Below are 13,445 nucleotides of genomic sequence, written 5' to 3' on the forward strand. Positions count from 1 at the left end.
TTCTTTTACAGAGGTGCATGACCATACACTTCCTGACACTGTATTCCGTCTGCCATTTCTTTGCCCATTTCCCTAACCTGTTTAAGTCTTTCTGTATCGTCTCTACTTCCACAAAACTACCTGACCCTCCACCTATCTTCATATTGTCTGCAAACTTTGCAATAAAGCAATCAATTCCATCATCCAAATCATTAACATATAACGTAAAAAGAATCAGTCCCAACACAGACCCCTATGGAACACCACTAGTCACCAGCAGCCAACCTGAAAAGGCTCCCTTTATTCCCACTCTTTCCCTCATGCCAATTAGCCACTGCTTTATCCATGCTAGAATCTTTCCTGTAATACCATGGGCTCCTAGTTTGTTAAGCAGCCTCATGTGTGGCACCCTGTCACAGATCTTTTGAAATTTCAAGTACCCAACATCAACCAATTATCCTTTGCCTATCCTGCTTGTTATTTCTTCAAAGGATTCCAACAGATTTGTCAGGAAAGATTTTCCCTTGAGGAAACCATGATGACTACGGCCTACTTTATCATGTGCCTCCAAGTACCCTGAGACCTCGTCCTTAATAATCAATTCCAACACTGAGGTCAGACTTAACAGGCCTATAGTTTCCTTTCGTCTGCACATCTCCCTTCTTGAAGAGTGGAGTGATATTTGCAATTTTCCAGTCTTCCAGAACCATTCCAGAAGCTAGTGATTCTTGAAATATCATTACTAATGCCTCCACAATCTCTTCAACCACCTCTTTCAGAATCCTGGGGTGTACACCATCTGGTCCAGGTGACTTACCTACCTTCAGACCTTTCAGTTTCACAAGACCTTCTCTCTAGTAATGGTAATTTCAAATACTTCGTGACCCCTGACACCCGGAACTTCCACCATACGGCTAGTGTCTTCCACAGTGAAGACGGATTCAAAATACTTATTCAGTTCACCCGCCATTTCTTTGTCCCCCATTACTACCTCTCCAACATCATTTTCCAGTGGTCTGATATTCACTCTCACCTTTCTTTTACACTTTCAGTATCTGAAGAGAATTCTGGTATCCTCTTTAATATTATTGGCTTGCTAACTTTCATATTCCATTTTTCACCTTCTTAATGACTTTTTAGTTGCCTTCTGTTGGTTTTAAAAGCTTCCCAATGCTTTATTATATGCCCTCTCTTTGGCTTTGACTTCTCTTGTTAGTCACGGTTGTGTCATCTTTTCTTTAGAATACTTCTTCCTCTTAGGGGTGTATATATCCTTTGATTTGTGAAAGGTTTCCAGAAATTCCAGACATTCCTGCCAGTGTTCTTTCCTGATCAATTCTGGCCAACACCTCTCTCATGTCATTACTCCACTGTAATACTGAAATACCTGACTTTAGCTTCTCATTCTCAAATTTCATGCTGAATTTGATCATATCATGATAATTCCCCCCCCCCCCCAGGGTTCTTTTACCTTATGCTTTCTTATTAATTCTGGTTCATTGCACGGCACCCAATCCAGAATAGCTGACCCCCTACTGGGCTCAACCATGACAGCCTCTAAAAACTGCCATCTCGTAGGCACTCTAGAAATTCCCCCTTCTGGAATCCAGCACCAACTTGATTTTCCAAATCTACTTTCATATTGAAGTCCCCCATGACTATTGTAACATTGCTATTTTAGCAGACATTTTCTAAGGTCACATCGTTACCACTGTTTGGGGGTCCACATACAACTCCCATCAGGGTCTTTTCCACCCTTGCGGTTCCTTAGCTCTATCCACAATAATTCAACACCTTCCGACCCCATGGCACCTTTTTCTAATTATTTGATTTCATTTTTTTATCAACAGTCAATGCCACCCCCTCTGCCTTTCTTAGGACAGCAAGCTCTCAGCTATAATCTTCCAGCCATGGTTCTGTGATGCCTGCATCATCATACCTGCCAATATATACAACTGTGCTGCAAGTTCATCCACCTTATTCCATATACTGCATGCAAATATAACACCTTCGATCTTGTTTTCACCCTTCTCAATTTTGTCCACCTTTTACATTGCAACTCATCCTGTTGACTGAAATTTTGCCCTGTCCACAGCCTCTCCTCACTACCCATTGCAATCTTCAGCACTATTATCTGCCTTTCCTACGATATTTCTTGCATTGAAGTACAGTATATGCAGCTCAGGACACTCATCACACCGTGCTCAACCTCTTGGTTCCTGACTTTGAGGTCTTCCCAACGTCTACCCCCATAACCTCTTCACTAACTGTTCTGGCACTCTGGTTCCCAGCCCCCTGCAACTCTAGTTTAAATTCCACCGAACAGCACTAAAACATCTTCCAGCTAGGATATTAGTTTCTCTCCAGTTCAGGTGCAAACAGTCCCTTCTGTACAGGTCCCACATTCCCTGGAAGAGAGCCTGATGATCCAAAAATCTTATGCCCTCCCTCCTACACCAACTCCATTGCCACATATTAAACTGTATAATCTTCCTAGTTCTCACCTCACTATCACGTGGCACAGGTAGCAATCCTGAATAAAGTGGTTACTGAGTGTATCTTCGTGGTCTTCTGTTGCTGTAGCCCACCTGCCCAAGGTTCAACGTGTTGTGCATTCAGAGATGCTCTTCTGCACACCACTGTTGTAACGTGTGGTTATTTGAGCTACTGTCGCCTTCCTGTCAGCTTGAACCAGTCTGGCCATCCTCCTCCGACCTCTCTCGTTAACAAGGCAATTTCACCATCACAACTGCCACTCACTGAATGTTTTCTTTTTATTTTTCACACCATTCGGTGTAAACTCTAGGATGTTGCACGTGAAAATACCAGGATATCGGCAGTTTCTGAGATAATTCAAACCACCCCGTCTGGGATCAACAATCATTCCACAGTCAAAGTCACTTCAATCATATTTCTTCCCCATTTTGATGTTTGGTCTGAACAACAACAGAACCTCTTGACCATGTCTGCATGCTTTTATGCATTGAGTTGCTGCCACATGATTGGCTGAATCAATATTTGCATTAATGAACAGGTGTACAAGTGTACCTAATAAAGTGGTCAGCCTTTGTATAAAAAGTTGGTTCCCCTCCCCCCACCCAACTCACAAGTTCCTATTGAATCTTTTCCCTCTCACTTTAAACCTATGCTTTCTAGATCTTGAAGGGTGCAACCCCGCAAGAAAGCCTAGGTGCATTCAGCCTGCGTATGCCTCTCGTTATTGTATACGCCTCCGTAAAACCAGTTAATAAATTGAGCCTGGATGGGACAAAACAAGGACTGCATTTTCTAAATGAATGGACTGAGAGCGTGCGAAGCAGGCCAAAGCCATCTCCTCCACCTAGAATTCCCTCGCCATTGAGACAAAAGTTCACCTGAATACATAGTCATGTCCGTCGATTTCCTTGCCCTTCCGAGAACCATTCAGAATTCCCCCGTTCCCGATCACCGCGCAGCGAATACAGTTCGACTTCTTGTTCGGCCTTTTCTCCCAGTCATCAAAGAGGACGGCATTGGCAGAGGTGTTGAGGTAACTCAGAGTGTCCTTCAGGTCTGTAACAATGACATGGATGCTTACCCACTGTCACAAGATGAAGCAAAATTCAGCCAGCAGGTGCCAGCAAAGTGGCACAGACACCACTTCACAGCCCAGAGAAACACATACTTTTTTATTGCTTACAGATAGAGTGCAGAACAAGCCCTGCGGGCCCAGTGAGTCTCACTGCCCACCTATTTAACCCTAGCTTAATCACAGGGCAATTTATTAACCTAATAACCAGTAGGATTGTGAGGCAACACTGCTCACAGAAAGGATGTACGAGACTTCTTAAAGTTGGTGTCAGAATTAAGCTCAGAGCTGCGCTGCCCCGAGCTGTGTGATACCATGGCGCTAGCCGCTATGCTCCGCGGGGCTTCCCCCGCGTGCTCACTACGCAAACCACGAGCGGCTCAGTCGGTTATGGGGGGCAGCGTGAATTGCTGCTGGTGCTTTGTGGAAGGGCGTGGATGAGAATCCGTGTGTCGAGTGGGCGGCTGGACCGTCAGCGTCTGCTCGGTTCACCCGCGGCTGAATCCAGCACGAGTCGAGGAGCTCGCGAGCTTGTTCTTGCAGAATAACATCAAACACATCACCTATCTTCAGGTACAAGTAATACTTACGCTAACATTACTTTGTGACTGTGCACGCTGGATCCTAACTGTGTGTGCTGTATGTGACTGTAGGCACTGAACTTTACACCCTGGCCCTGGAGGAGCAATATTTCATCCAGCTGCATATATGTGTAGGGTTGAATGACAATTAAACTTGAACGGAGGGAAGAGTAATTAAAGAAATGTGATTATTACAGGATTAGTGTGAATGAATGGCTGAGGGTTGTCAGGGAAACAGTGGGTTGAGGGACCCACATTCCAGCTGCAAGAATCCAATATAAATCCTTGCTTCAAAAAAAAAAGGAACCCAAATTCAGAATCAGGTTTATTTTCGCTGACAAATGTGCTGTGCAAAAGCACACTTGCACTATATAGAACGGGCGGCCAAGACTTTCACAGAGTACTATACTTGGTAATGTGGAGTAGAGAGTGAGTCCATAAATCTGGAGGGAGCAGAGGATGTCGGGAATGGCGAGGGTGGAGCGCCGCAGGAGGGGTGGTGTGAGTTGGGTGGTAGAGGACGAGTGCCAGGGCAGAGGGTTGGCACGCGTGTAGACACACCCTGCCCTGAGACAGCAGGCAAGGCCATTGGATACCAAGCAATTGGTTTATTGATCATTACTGAAGGTCTCCCTGGTGCTTCCCATACCCTCTCCTCTCTCTCCCCTTTTCTTAACCATGATTCCCCTCTCCCTACCCCCTTCCCACTCTCAGTCCACAAAAGAGACCCAGATCAGAATCAGGTTAATCACCACTCACATATGTCATGAAACGCGTTCTTTTTTCTTGCAGCAGTACAGTGCAATACATAAAATTACTACAGTACTGTGCAAAAGTCTTAGGCACCCTAGATATATACGAGGGGTGATTGATAAGTTCGTAGCCTAAGGTAGGAGTCCATTTTAGAAAACCTAGCACAGTTATTTTTCCTACATGTACACACTTAGTCCAGTGGCCGTGGAACATACGGATCCCTTCTTTGTAGAAGTCAGCATCTTGGACCTCCAGAAGTGGTCCACAGCAGGGGTGATTGATCATTTCGTGGCCTAAGGTAGAAGGAGATGAGGAGAAACTTCAAACTTTCTGCATTTTCACTTAAAGAGTTGAACTGCACGTGCATATAACGAGAGCTGTACAACTCATCTCCTTCTACCTTAGGCCATGAACTTATCAATCACCCCTGCTGTGGACTACTTCAATAAAGAAGGGATCTGTATGCTCCACGACCGCTGGACTAAGTGTGTAAATGTAGGAGGGGCCTATGTTGAAAAATAAATGTGCTAGGTTTTCTAAAATTGATTCCTTCTACGTTAGGCCACGAACTTATCCTTATCAATCACCCCTTGTACATGTGCCCAAGACTTTTGCACAGTATTGTATGATGTGAAATTTTTTGTTTTGCTTATAGTGAGTGTTGGTGGCAAGGCTAGTATTACAGTGCCTATAAAAAGTATTCACCCCATCCCCCCCCAGTATTTTTCATGTTTTACTGTTTTACAACATTGAATCACAGTGGATTTAATTTGGCTTGTTTCGACACTGATCAACAGAAAAAGACTCTTTAGTGTCAAAGAGAAAACAGATCTCTAGTAAGTGATCTAAATTAATGACAAATATAAAACACAAAACAATTGATTACATAAGTAATCACCCCCTTCAAGTCAGTATTTAGTAGATACACTTTTGGCAGCAGTTACCACCTTGAGACCAGTGATAATGGTCATCAGTATGATGTAATGTCATGTAGAATATTTAAAATGACACCAAAGAAAATATTTACCTTCGTAACTTATCACACTCCACCCATGAGCCCCGTTGTATCTCCTCAGCCTCTGGTAGGCCTGCTTCGTCACATGCTTACTCCACTGAAGGATAGGTACCGTTCCCAAGAAAATATTTTTGAACTCCGACGTATTTGCCAGTCGACCTCTTGCAGTCACAGGACATTTCTGACGAACAACACAAAAAAAACAGAACAGTGTTACGATCAAGGTAGCACAGATGGTTAGTGAAAAGGAGGAAGTCTCGCAAATTGCACGTTTTTGCATCCAGGGGGGCAACAGAACAGAGTAGCGATTTGCGTTACACTATTACGGAGCCAGTGACTCAGGCTGAGTTCCTGCCACTGTGTGCCATGAGTTTGCACGTTCTCCCCACGACCAAGCCAGCCTCCTCCCACATTCCAAAGACGTGCAAGGTTAGTAGGGGTTAGATGTACAGGTCATTGGTCACAGGGGTGTAATTGAAGGGCCTGTTACCATACTGAGCACTAAATACACAAAATAAATTAATTTCTTCACCTGATTTAATGCACGAAGACAACTACTCTAATTCCATTTGCCCCCATAGGGACCATAATCTTCAAAGCATTGTCTATTAATGTGTCTGTCTAAATGCCCCTGAAACATAGCAATTCTATCTGTTCGGGCATTCCGATCAGGGAAACCACTTATGGAGTTCAATTCCATTTAAACTCCTCAGTGATGGATCCCAACAATATTTTCATTGCAATAATCTGGTCTACCCGCAAGCTTTTTCCCTCCTCAGGACTGGCGAGACTACAACTAGAGGTCATTGGCTAAGGGCGAAAGACAAAATATACAAGGGGAACCCATTCAATTTCAAGATTGCTTAAGATAATTTCCAGTACACAAGTGTAAAGGAGAATGAAACAGTTGTTTACTATCCAATGCAGAGCAAAAAAAAAACAGATAAGATAAAACAACACAATAATTGAAAAAAAACAGTAAATATATAAGAGAGCCTGTATACATAGATTAAGTGTCCATAAAATGAGGCTAGGCACAGGAGTGTTTGTAGATACGGAGACTCTGACAGGAAATGACGAAGCAGTGGTGTTGGTGGAGGGTGTGCGAGGGTGGGCTAGTGGCTGGAGACGTTGCTCAGCCTTGTTCCTGGGGTAAGTAACTGTTCTGAGGCAAATACGGGGGAGGCCAGCGGTCCCTCTCCACCAAGGCCACAGGTTGGCGGCGTCAGGAAGGCCGTCGCTCTTCGCGGAAGGACTAGGTTCGAGCAGCCGCTCTCCTCGGTTCTGGCAGGAGGATGCTTTCAAAGTTCTGAGACTGGTGTGATTATTGGACTGTAGTTTAGCTGTCTGTGTTCTCATTCTTGCCGCTGATCGGCAGGTCGGGGGGTCCCAGGTGGGCGATGTTATTGGTTTCTGGGTGAGGGAGGAGTTGGGTTTGGTGCTGCCATCGCTGTTATTTTTGCGGGGGGAGGAGGGCGGCAGCTTGTCAGGTTCAAGTGCATTGTCATTGGCATACACACCTGCCGCATGAGTGCCTCAAAAATTAAGCATGGGAAACAGCAGCACACAACATTACAATCATGACAAACACAGGTCAAATTAGAGATGACGCACGACAAAAGTAAACCATTAAACATAATCACACCGGTGGAGCTTGAACAGAGTCTAAAGTACAATTACTGTATGCTTTATCTGGTCTCCTCGAGACCTGAAGGAAGTGGGGAAGTTGATCTGATGGCCAAGATAACTTCACTCATCTCCACTCTGAACTGATTCCACAACCCCTGGACTCACCTCAGGGGCTCTACAGGTTGTGCACGCAGCTCCACAGCATTGTAAAGGTTGGGAGCCCCTGGTTTAGAAAGTTATGGGTTAAATAGTGGCAAATGGGCTTCTGCCAAAAAGTCTGGGATATCATCGGGAAAATTTCAAGGTCAGGATCGATAAATGTTCTATGTCCCATTCCCACTGAGCGCCGTGGCTGCACGATGATGTTACAGCTCAGGATGTTCTGGGGGTTGGGTGTTCAATTCCAGCGCCATTCTGCGAGAAGTTTGTACATCCTCCCCATGAAACGCGGGGGTCTTCTCCAGGTGATCCGGTTTCCTCCGACAGTCCAAAGACATACAAGGCAGGTTATTTGGTCATTGTAAGTTGTCCTCTGACTAGGTTAGGGTTAATCGGAGCATCCTACACATGATCTCACAAAGTCTAATGAGCTGCTCCTCTGTCCCAACCTCAGGGCTTCAAAGTTCAAAGTAAGTGTATTATCAAAGTACGTAGGACATGTCACCATACACTTCTCTGAAAGTCATTTTCTTGCAAACATTTACATTAGAACAAAAAAAAACAACAGCATCAATGAAAAACTACACACAAAGACTGACAAACAACGAATGTACAAAAACAGTCAAACTGGGCAAATGCAGTGTTAATAAATAATTCTGAGAGCATGAGTTGTAGAGTCGTTGAGAGTGAGGTTGTGGAATCAGTGCACAGCTGAGGTGAGTGAAGATATCCCCTCTGATTCAATGGTTCAAGAGCCTGATGGTGAAGAACCTGACTGGCAGACCACAGTACGTGTGCTTGCAACACTATGTGTGCGACAGAGTGATCAGCAGCACTGGGGCTCCACAGGGGACTGTTTTGTCTCCCTTTCTCTTCACCATTTACACCTCGGACTTCAACTACTGCACAGAGTCTTGTCATCTTCAGACATTTTTGGATGACTCTGCCATAGTTGGATGCATCAGCAAGGGAGATGAGGCTGAGTACAGGGCTACGGTAGGAAACTTTGTCACATGGTGTGAGCTGAGTTATCTGCAGCTTAATGTGAAAAAGACTAAGGAGCTGGTGGTAGACCTGAGGAGGGCTAAGGTACCGGTGACCCCTGTTTCCATCCAGAGGGTCAGGGTGGACATGGTGGAGGATTACAAATACCTGGGGATACGAATTGACAATAAACTGGACTGGTCAAAGAACACTGAGGCTGTCTACAAGAAGGGTCAGAGTCGTCTCTATTTCCTGAGGAGACTGAGGTCCTTTAACATCTGCCAGATGATGCTGAGGATGTTCTACGAGTCTGTGGTGGCCAGTGCTATCACATGTTTGTTGTTGTGTGCTGGGGCAGCAGGCTGAGGGTAGCAGACACCAACAGAGTCAACAAACTCATTCGTAAGGCCAGTGATGTTGTCGGGATGGAACTGGACTCTGACGGTGGTGTCTGAAAAGAGGATGCTGTCCAAGTTGCATGCCATTTTGGACAATGTCTCCCATCCACTACATAATGTACTGGTTGGGCACAGGTGTACATTCAGCCAGAGACTCATTCCACCAAGATGCAACACAGAGCATCATAGGAAGTCATTCCTGCCTGCGGCCATCAAACTTTACAACTCCTCCCTTGGAGGGTCAGACACCCTGAGCCAATAGGCTGGTCCTGGACTTACTTCCTGGCATAATTTACATATTCTATTTAACTATTTATGGTTTTATTACCATTTATTATTTATGGAGCAACTGTAATGAAAATCCAATTTCCCCCGGGATCAATAAAGTATGACTAAGACTATGAAAAGTAATCGCTCTTCCTGAAGCTGGTGGTGTGGGAGCTGAGGCTCCTGTACCTCCTTCCCAATGGCAGACAGCCTGGGATGGTGGATGCTGCTTTCTTGTGGCATTGTCCTTGTAGATGTGGTCAATGGTGGGGAGGACTTTGCCTGCAATGGACTGGGCTGTGTCCACCACCTTTTATAGGCTTTTTCGTTCATGCACACTACTGTTTTCATACACTGTGATACAACCTCACTTCACATTATACTTAGTTTGGAGAAACAGATTCAGCTCCCCACAGTTTCAATGTCCATTTCTCTTCCATTTCCATCTGCCAAGCTTTAGGGTAACTGTTACGTTGATAAAGTAGATCTTTAGCCTGCCCACTCTCTCCACCCTTCCTCCCTTGGAAACTCTTGCACGCCTGTATTCCCACTTCCCAGTTCTGATGAAGGGTCCTCGTCCCAAAACGTTGACCATTTCTCTCACCGCAGATGCTACCGAGCACGTCCAACGTTTTTCCTTCCTTGTGTCACACCGCTCAGAAGTGGACCTCTCCAACCTGGATGTCTTCCTGAGCTAGCCTCATTATCTGCATTTTGCCCATGACCTCTAAGAGCACTGTGAGCACCTTTGAGCCCCATATCTGAAGAAGGATTCAAAGGAATCGATGTACATTTATTATCAAAGTATGCATACAGAATACAACTCTGAGATTAGTCCTCCCACAGGCAGCCACAAAACAAAGAAACACCATGGAACCCGTTCAAGAAAACATCAAACAAATGCGCGATAAAGGAACAAATTGTGCAAACAGCAAAAGGCGAGCGGGCAGCACATAGAATATGACACGTCAAACCAGGAGTCCAGTACCATGCAGTTCTACTCTTTTTCCATAAATGCTGCCTGCCCTGCTGAGTTCCTCCAGCATTGTGTGCGCGATGCTTGGATTAAAAGCAACTGCAGATTTTCTCATGTTTGCGTTCAGGTTAGATCAGTTCAGTGCTACGCTCCACCATTAGGCTGCACGCGGAGCCATTCTTCGCTGAGGCGCCCCAGTCTGTATTGATCGCCCCAATCAAAAACAGCAAATTAACCAGAATCCAGAAATGCATGCACTATGAACCTCAAAGTCCCCCCCCCCCCCACCAAAAAAAAAACAAGTCCAGGATGCGCTGGCACTGGAGAAAGTATCCCAGGAATGAAAAGGTTAATGTATGAGGAGCATTTGCTGGCCCCAGGCCTGTACTCATTGAAATGAAGAAGAACGAGGGTGGGATCTCACTGAAATACCTGGGTGGAGGTTATGAAGAGGAAGTTTTTGCGATAGTAGGAGAGTCTAAGACCACAAATTGCACTTCTGCAAACATAGTTTGCCAAACTATTAATACCAAATGTCAACAGCTCCATATTTGCTTTGGCTGGCCTATTGCCTGAAACAAATACACGCAAACGTAAAGCACATCATCCATAAGCAAAATACTGCAGATGCTGGAAGTTTGAAGCAAGTGTTAGAAATAGCAAATCAGACAGCACATGGGGAGAGAAGAAGAAACAAAATAGATCAAGCAACAGCTGAGAATAAGAGCTAGGTTTCCACTACAGAGACAGATAGCAAACAACAGGAAGATCAAGAGGTTTATGGTATTATTTTTGTTTCATATCTTGAGGAAGCCAAGTAATGAAAAATCATAAAGGTATGAGGCACAAGTGCGTTCCAATAGATTGCAGACACAGATTTATTTATCACGCGTACATCAAAACATGTGGGCCAAATACTACCCCCAACTTCTGAAGTCAGTGAAGAGTGATCGTGTAGATAGCCAGTGGCTTTTTCCCAGGGCTGAATTGGCTAACACGAAGAGCCATAGTTTTAAGCTGCTTGGAAGTAGATAGAAGGGGAATGTCAGAGGTAAGTTTTTCACACAAAGGGTGGTGGGTGTGTGGAATACAGTGCCAGCGAAGGTGGTAGAGGTGGATACAATAGGGTCTTTTAAGAGACTCTTAGATAGGTACATGGAGCTTAGAAAAATAGAGGGCTATGCGGTAGGGAAATTCTAGGCAGTGTCTAGAGTAGGTTACATGGTCAGCACAACATTGTGGGTTGAAGGGCCTGTAATGTGCCGTAGATTTCTATGTGCTATGTTCTAAGAGACATTTTGTGCTGGACATGAACGAATACCTACTATAATCTCTCCTTGAGCTCATTAACTGTTGGCTACTGTTCGGCCACTGTTAACCCTTTAAGGTTCCCCCATGTCTGAGAGACCGGGACTAAGGTTTCAAGGCCCGAAGGCGGCCTGACCTGCGGTTGGAAGCCTGTCTGTGTGGGTGAAGGGTGGGCATGTGAGAGCGTAGCAGTTAGCGTGACGCTTTTCCGCGCCAGTGACCTTGGTTCATTTCCCACTGCTGTCTGTAAGAAGTTTGTACGTTCTTCCCATGACAGCATGGATTTCCTCCACATGCTCAGGTATCCACCTACATTCCAAACACAGACCAGTAGGTTAACTGGTCACACAGGTATAATTGAGTGCTGTGGGCTCTTTGGATCGTTGGGGCTGTTACTGTGCTGTATTCAAAATAAATTATTCAGTATAAAAAGGATCATGATTGATAATTGACTTCAGCCCAATTTCCTAAAATGACCCCACATCCCATTTTCTTAATATCCAAAATATCAATTACTGATTTGATTATACACTGTAGTTGCACCCTCAAAACCCTCCAAAAAATTCTCCAATTTCTAGTTGAAAGTATCTTATATATCCCAAATGGCTTATTCACTGAATAGAAAGTAATACCCTCTGACTTGACGTCAAAGACCCAAATTAGAGGAAACTACTACTGCCCTGCTCCATGGAAAGAGCCACAAATTCGTCAATGTAGCAAAGATGATTCCCTACTAACATCACAAAGGAGAGTTGGCAATAACTTTGGGGCAGTTGCAGCATTTACTGTATCAGATAAAGTTTTTTCTTCCTTTAAAAAAAATGCTAACCTGCTGAAAACAGGCAAACAATAATTTTGATCATTAGATTTCTGAACTTTAATTCAAGGGTATCATGGACATATTCAAAAGCCATTAAGTAAATGGCATTGGTTGGAAGTACAAAGAAAACATTTTGCAAGTACATAGCTGGGCAGCATTGACTTGACTGAGAAACTGGCTCTTCATGAGACCTAGGTGCAAAATCCAAACTGGATGGTAACAGGACATAACACTGCAAATATAAGAGGTCGGGCAGATAATTAGGAACTTGTTTTTAAGAGACTAGCTTTTAAAAAAAATATAGTCCTGTGCAAAAGTCTTAGGTATATTTATTTATTTATTATATTTATATATATATATATATAAATAAAACCAGGGTGCCCAAGTCTTTTGTACAGTACTGTAGTAATTTTACATACTGCACTGTACTGCTGCCATAAAAAAAAAACACATTTCATGAGGTATGTGAGTGATGATAAACTCAATTCTGATTATGGGTTTCTATTGTGGACCGACAGTGGGAAAGGGGCAGGGAGAGGGGATTCATGGTTGGGAAAAGGGGAAGGAGAGGGGAGGGAGTGGGAAGCACCAGAGAGACATCCTGTAATGATAATAAACCAATTTTTTGAAATTAAATTACCTTGCCTGGTGTGTCTGCACCCGCTCCCAAACTCTTCCCCCCCCCCGCCCCCATCATTTCTCCTCTGCCACCTGTCCCACAGCTCTCCCTTGGTGCTCCACCCTCACCATTCCCAACCTCTTTTGTTAGAACGATAGAACGTTACAGCACAGAAACAGGCCTTTTGGCCCTTCTTGGCTGTGCCGAACCATTTTTCTGCCTAGTCCCACTGACCTGCACCTGGACCATATCCCTCCATACACCTCTCATCTATGTACCTGTCCAAGTTTTTCTTAAATGTTAAAAGTGAGCCCGCATTTACCACTTCATCTGGCAGCTCATTCCACACTCCCACCACTCTCTGTGTGAAGAAGCCCCCCCCCAATGTT

The 13,445-nt window shown here is 44.5% G+C and overlaps 1 protein-coding gene across 1 annotated transcript in view; it reads right to left on the reverse strand.

The window, feature by feature from the left end:
• Positions 1-13,445, reverse strand: part of LOC140187098 (alpha-N-acetylgalactosaminide alpha-2,6-sialyltransferase 2-like) — a 66,778-nt gene that overhangs the window by 25,403 nt on the left and 27,930 nt on the right. Inside the window, exons 3-4 of the mRNA XM_072242046.1 lie at positions 5,909-6,077; positions 3,354-3,531 (exon numbers count right to left, since the gene is read on the reverse strand). Coding sequence (XP_072098147.1) covers positions 3,354-3,531; positions 5,909-6,077 — 347 coding nt within the window. The remainder of the gene's footprint in view (positions 1-3,353; positions 3,532-5,908; positions 6,078-13,445) is intronic.

This window comes from Mobula birostris, chromosome 24 (assembly GCF_030028105.1).
Source record: "Mobula birostris isolate sMobBir1 chromosome 24, sMobBir1.hap1, whole genome shotgun sequence".
Classification (NCBI taxonomy): Eukaryota; Metazoa; Chordata; class Chondrichthyes; order Myliobatiformes; family Myliobatidae; genus Mobula; species Mobula birostris.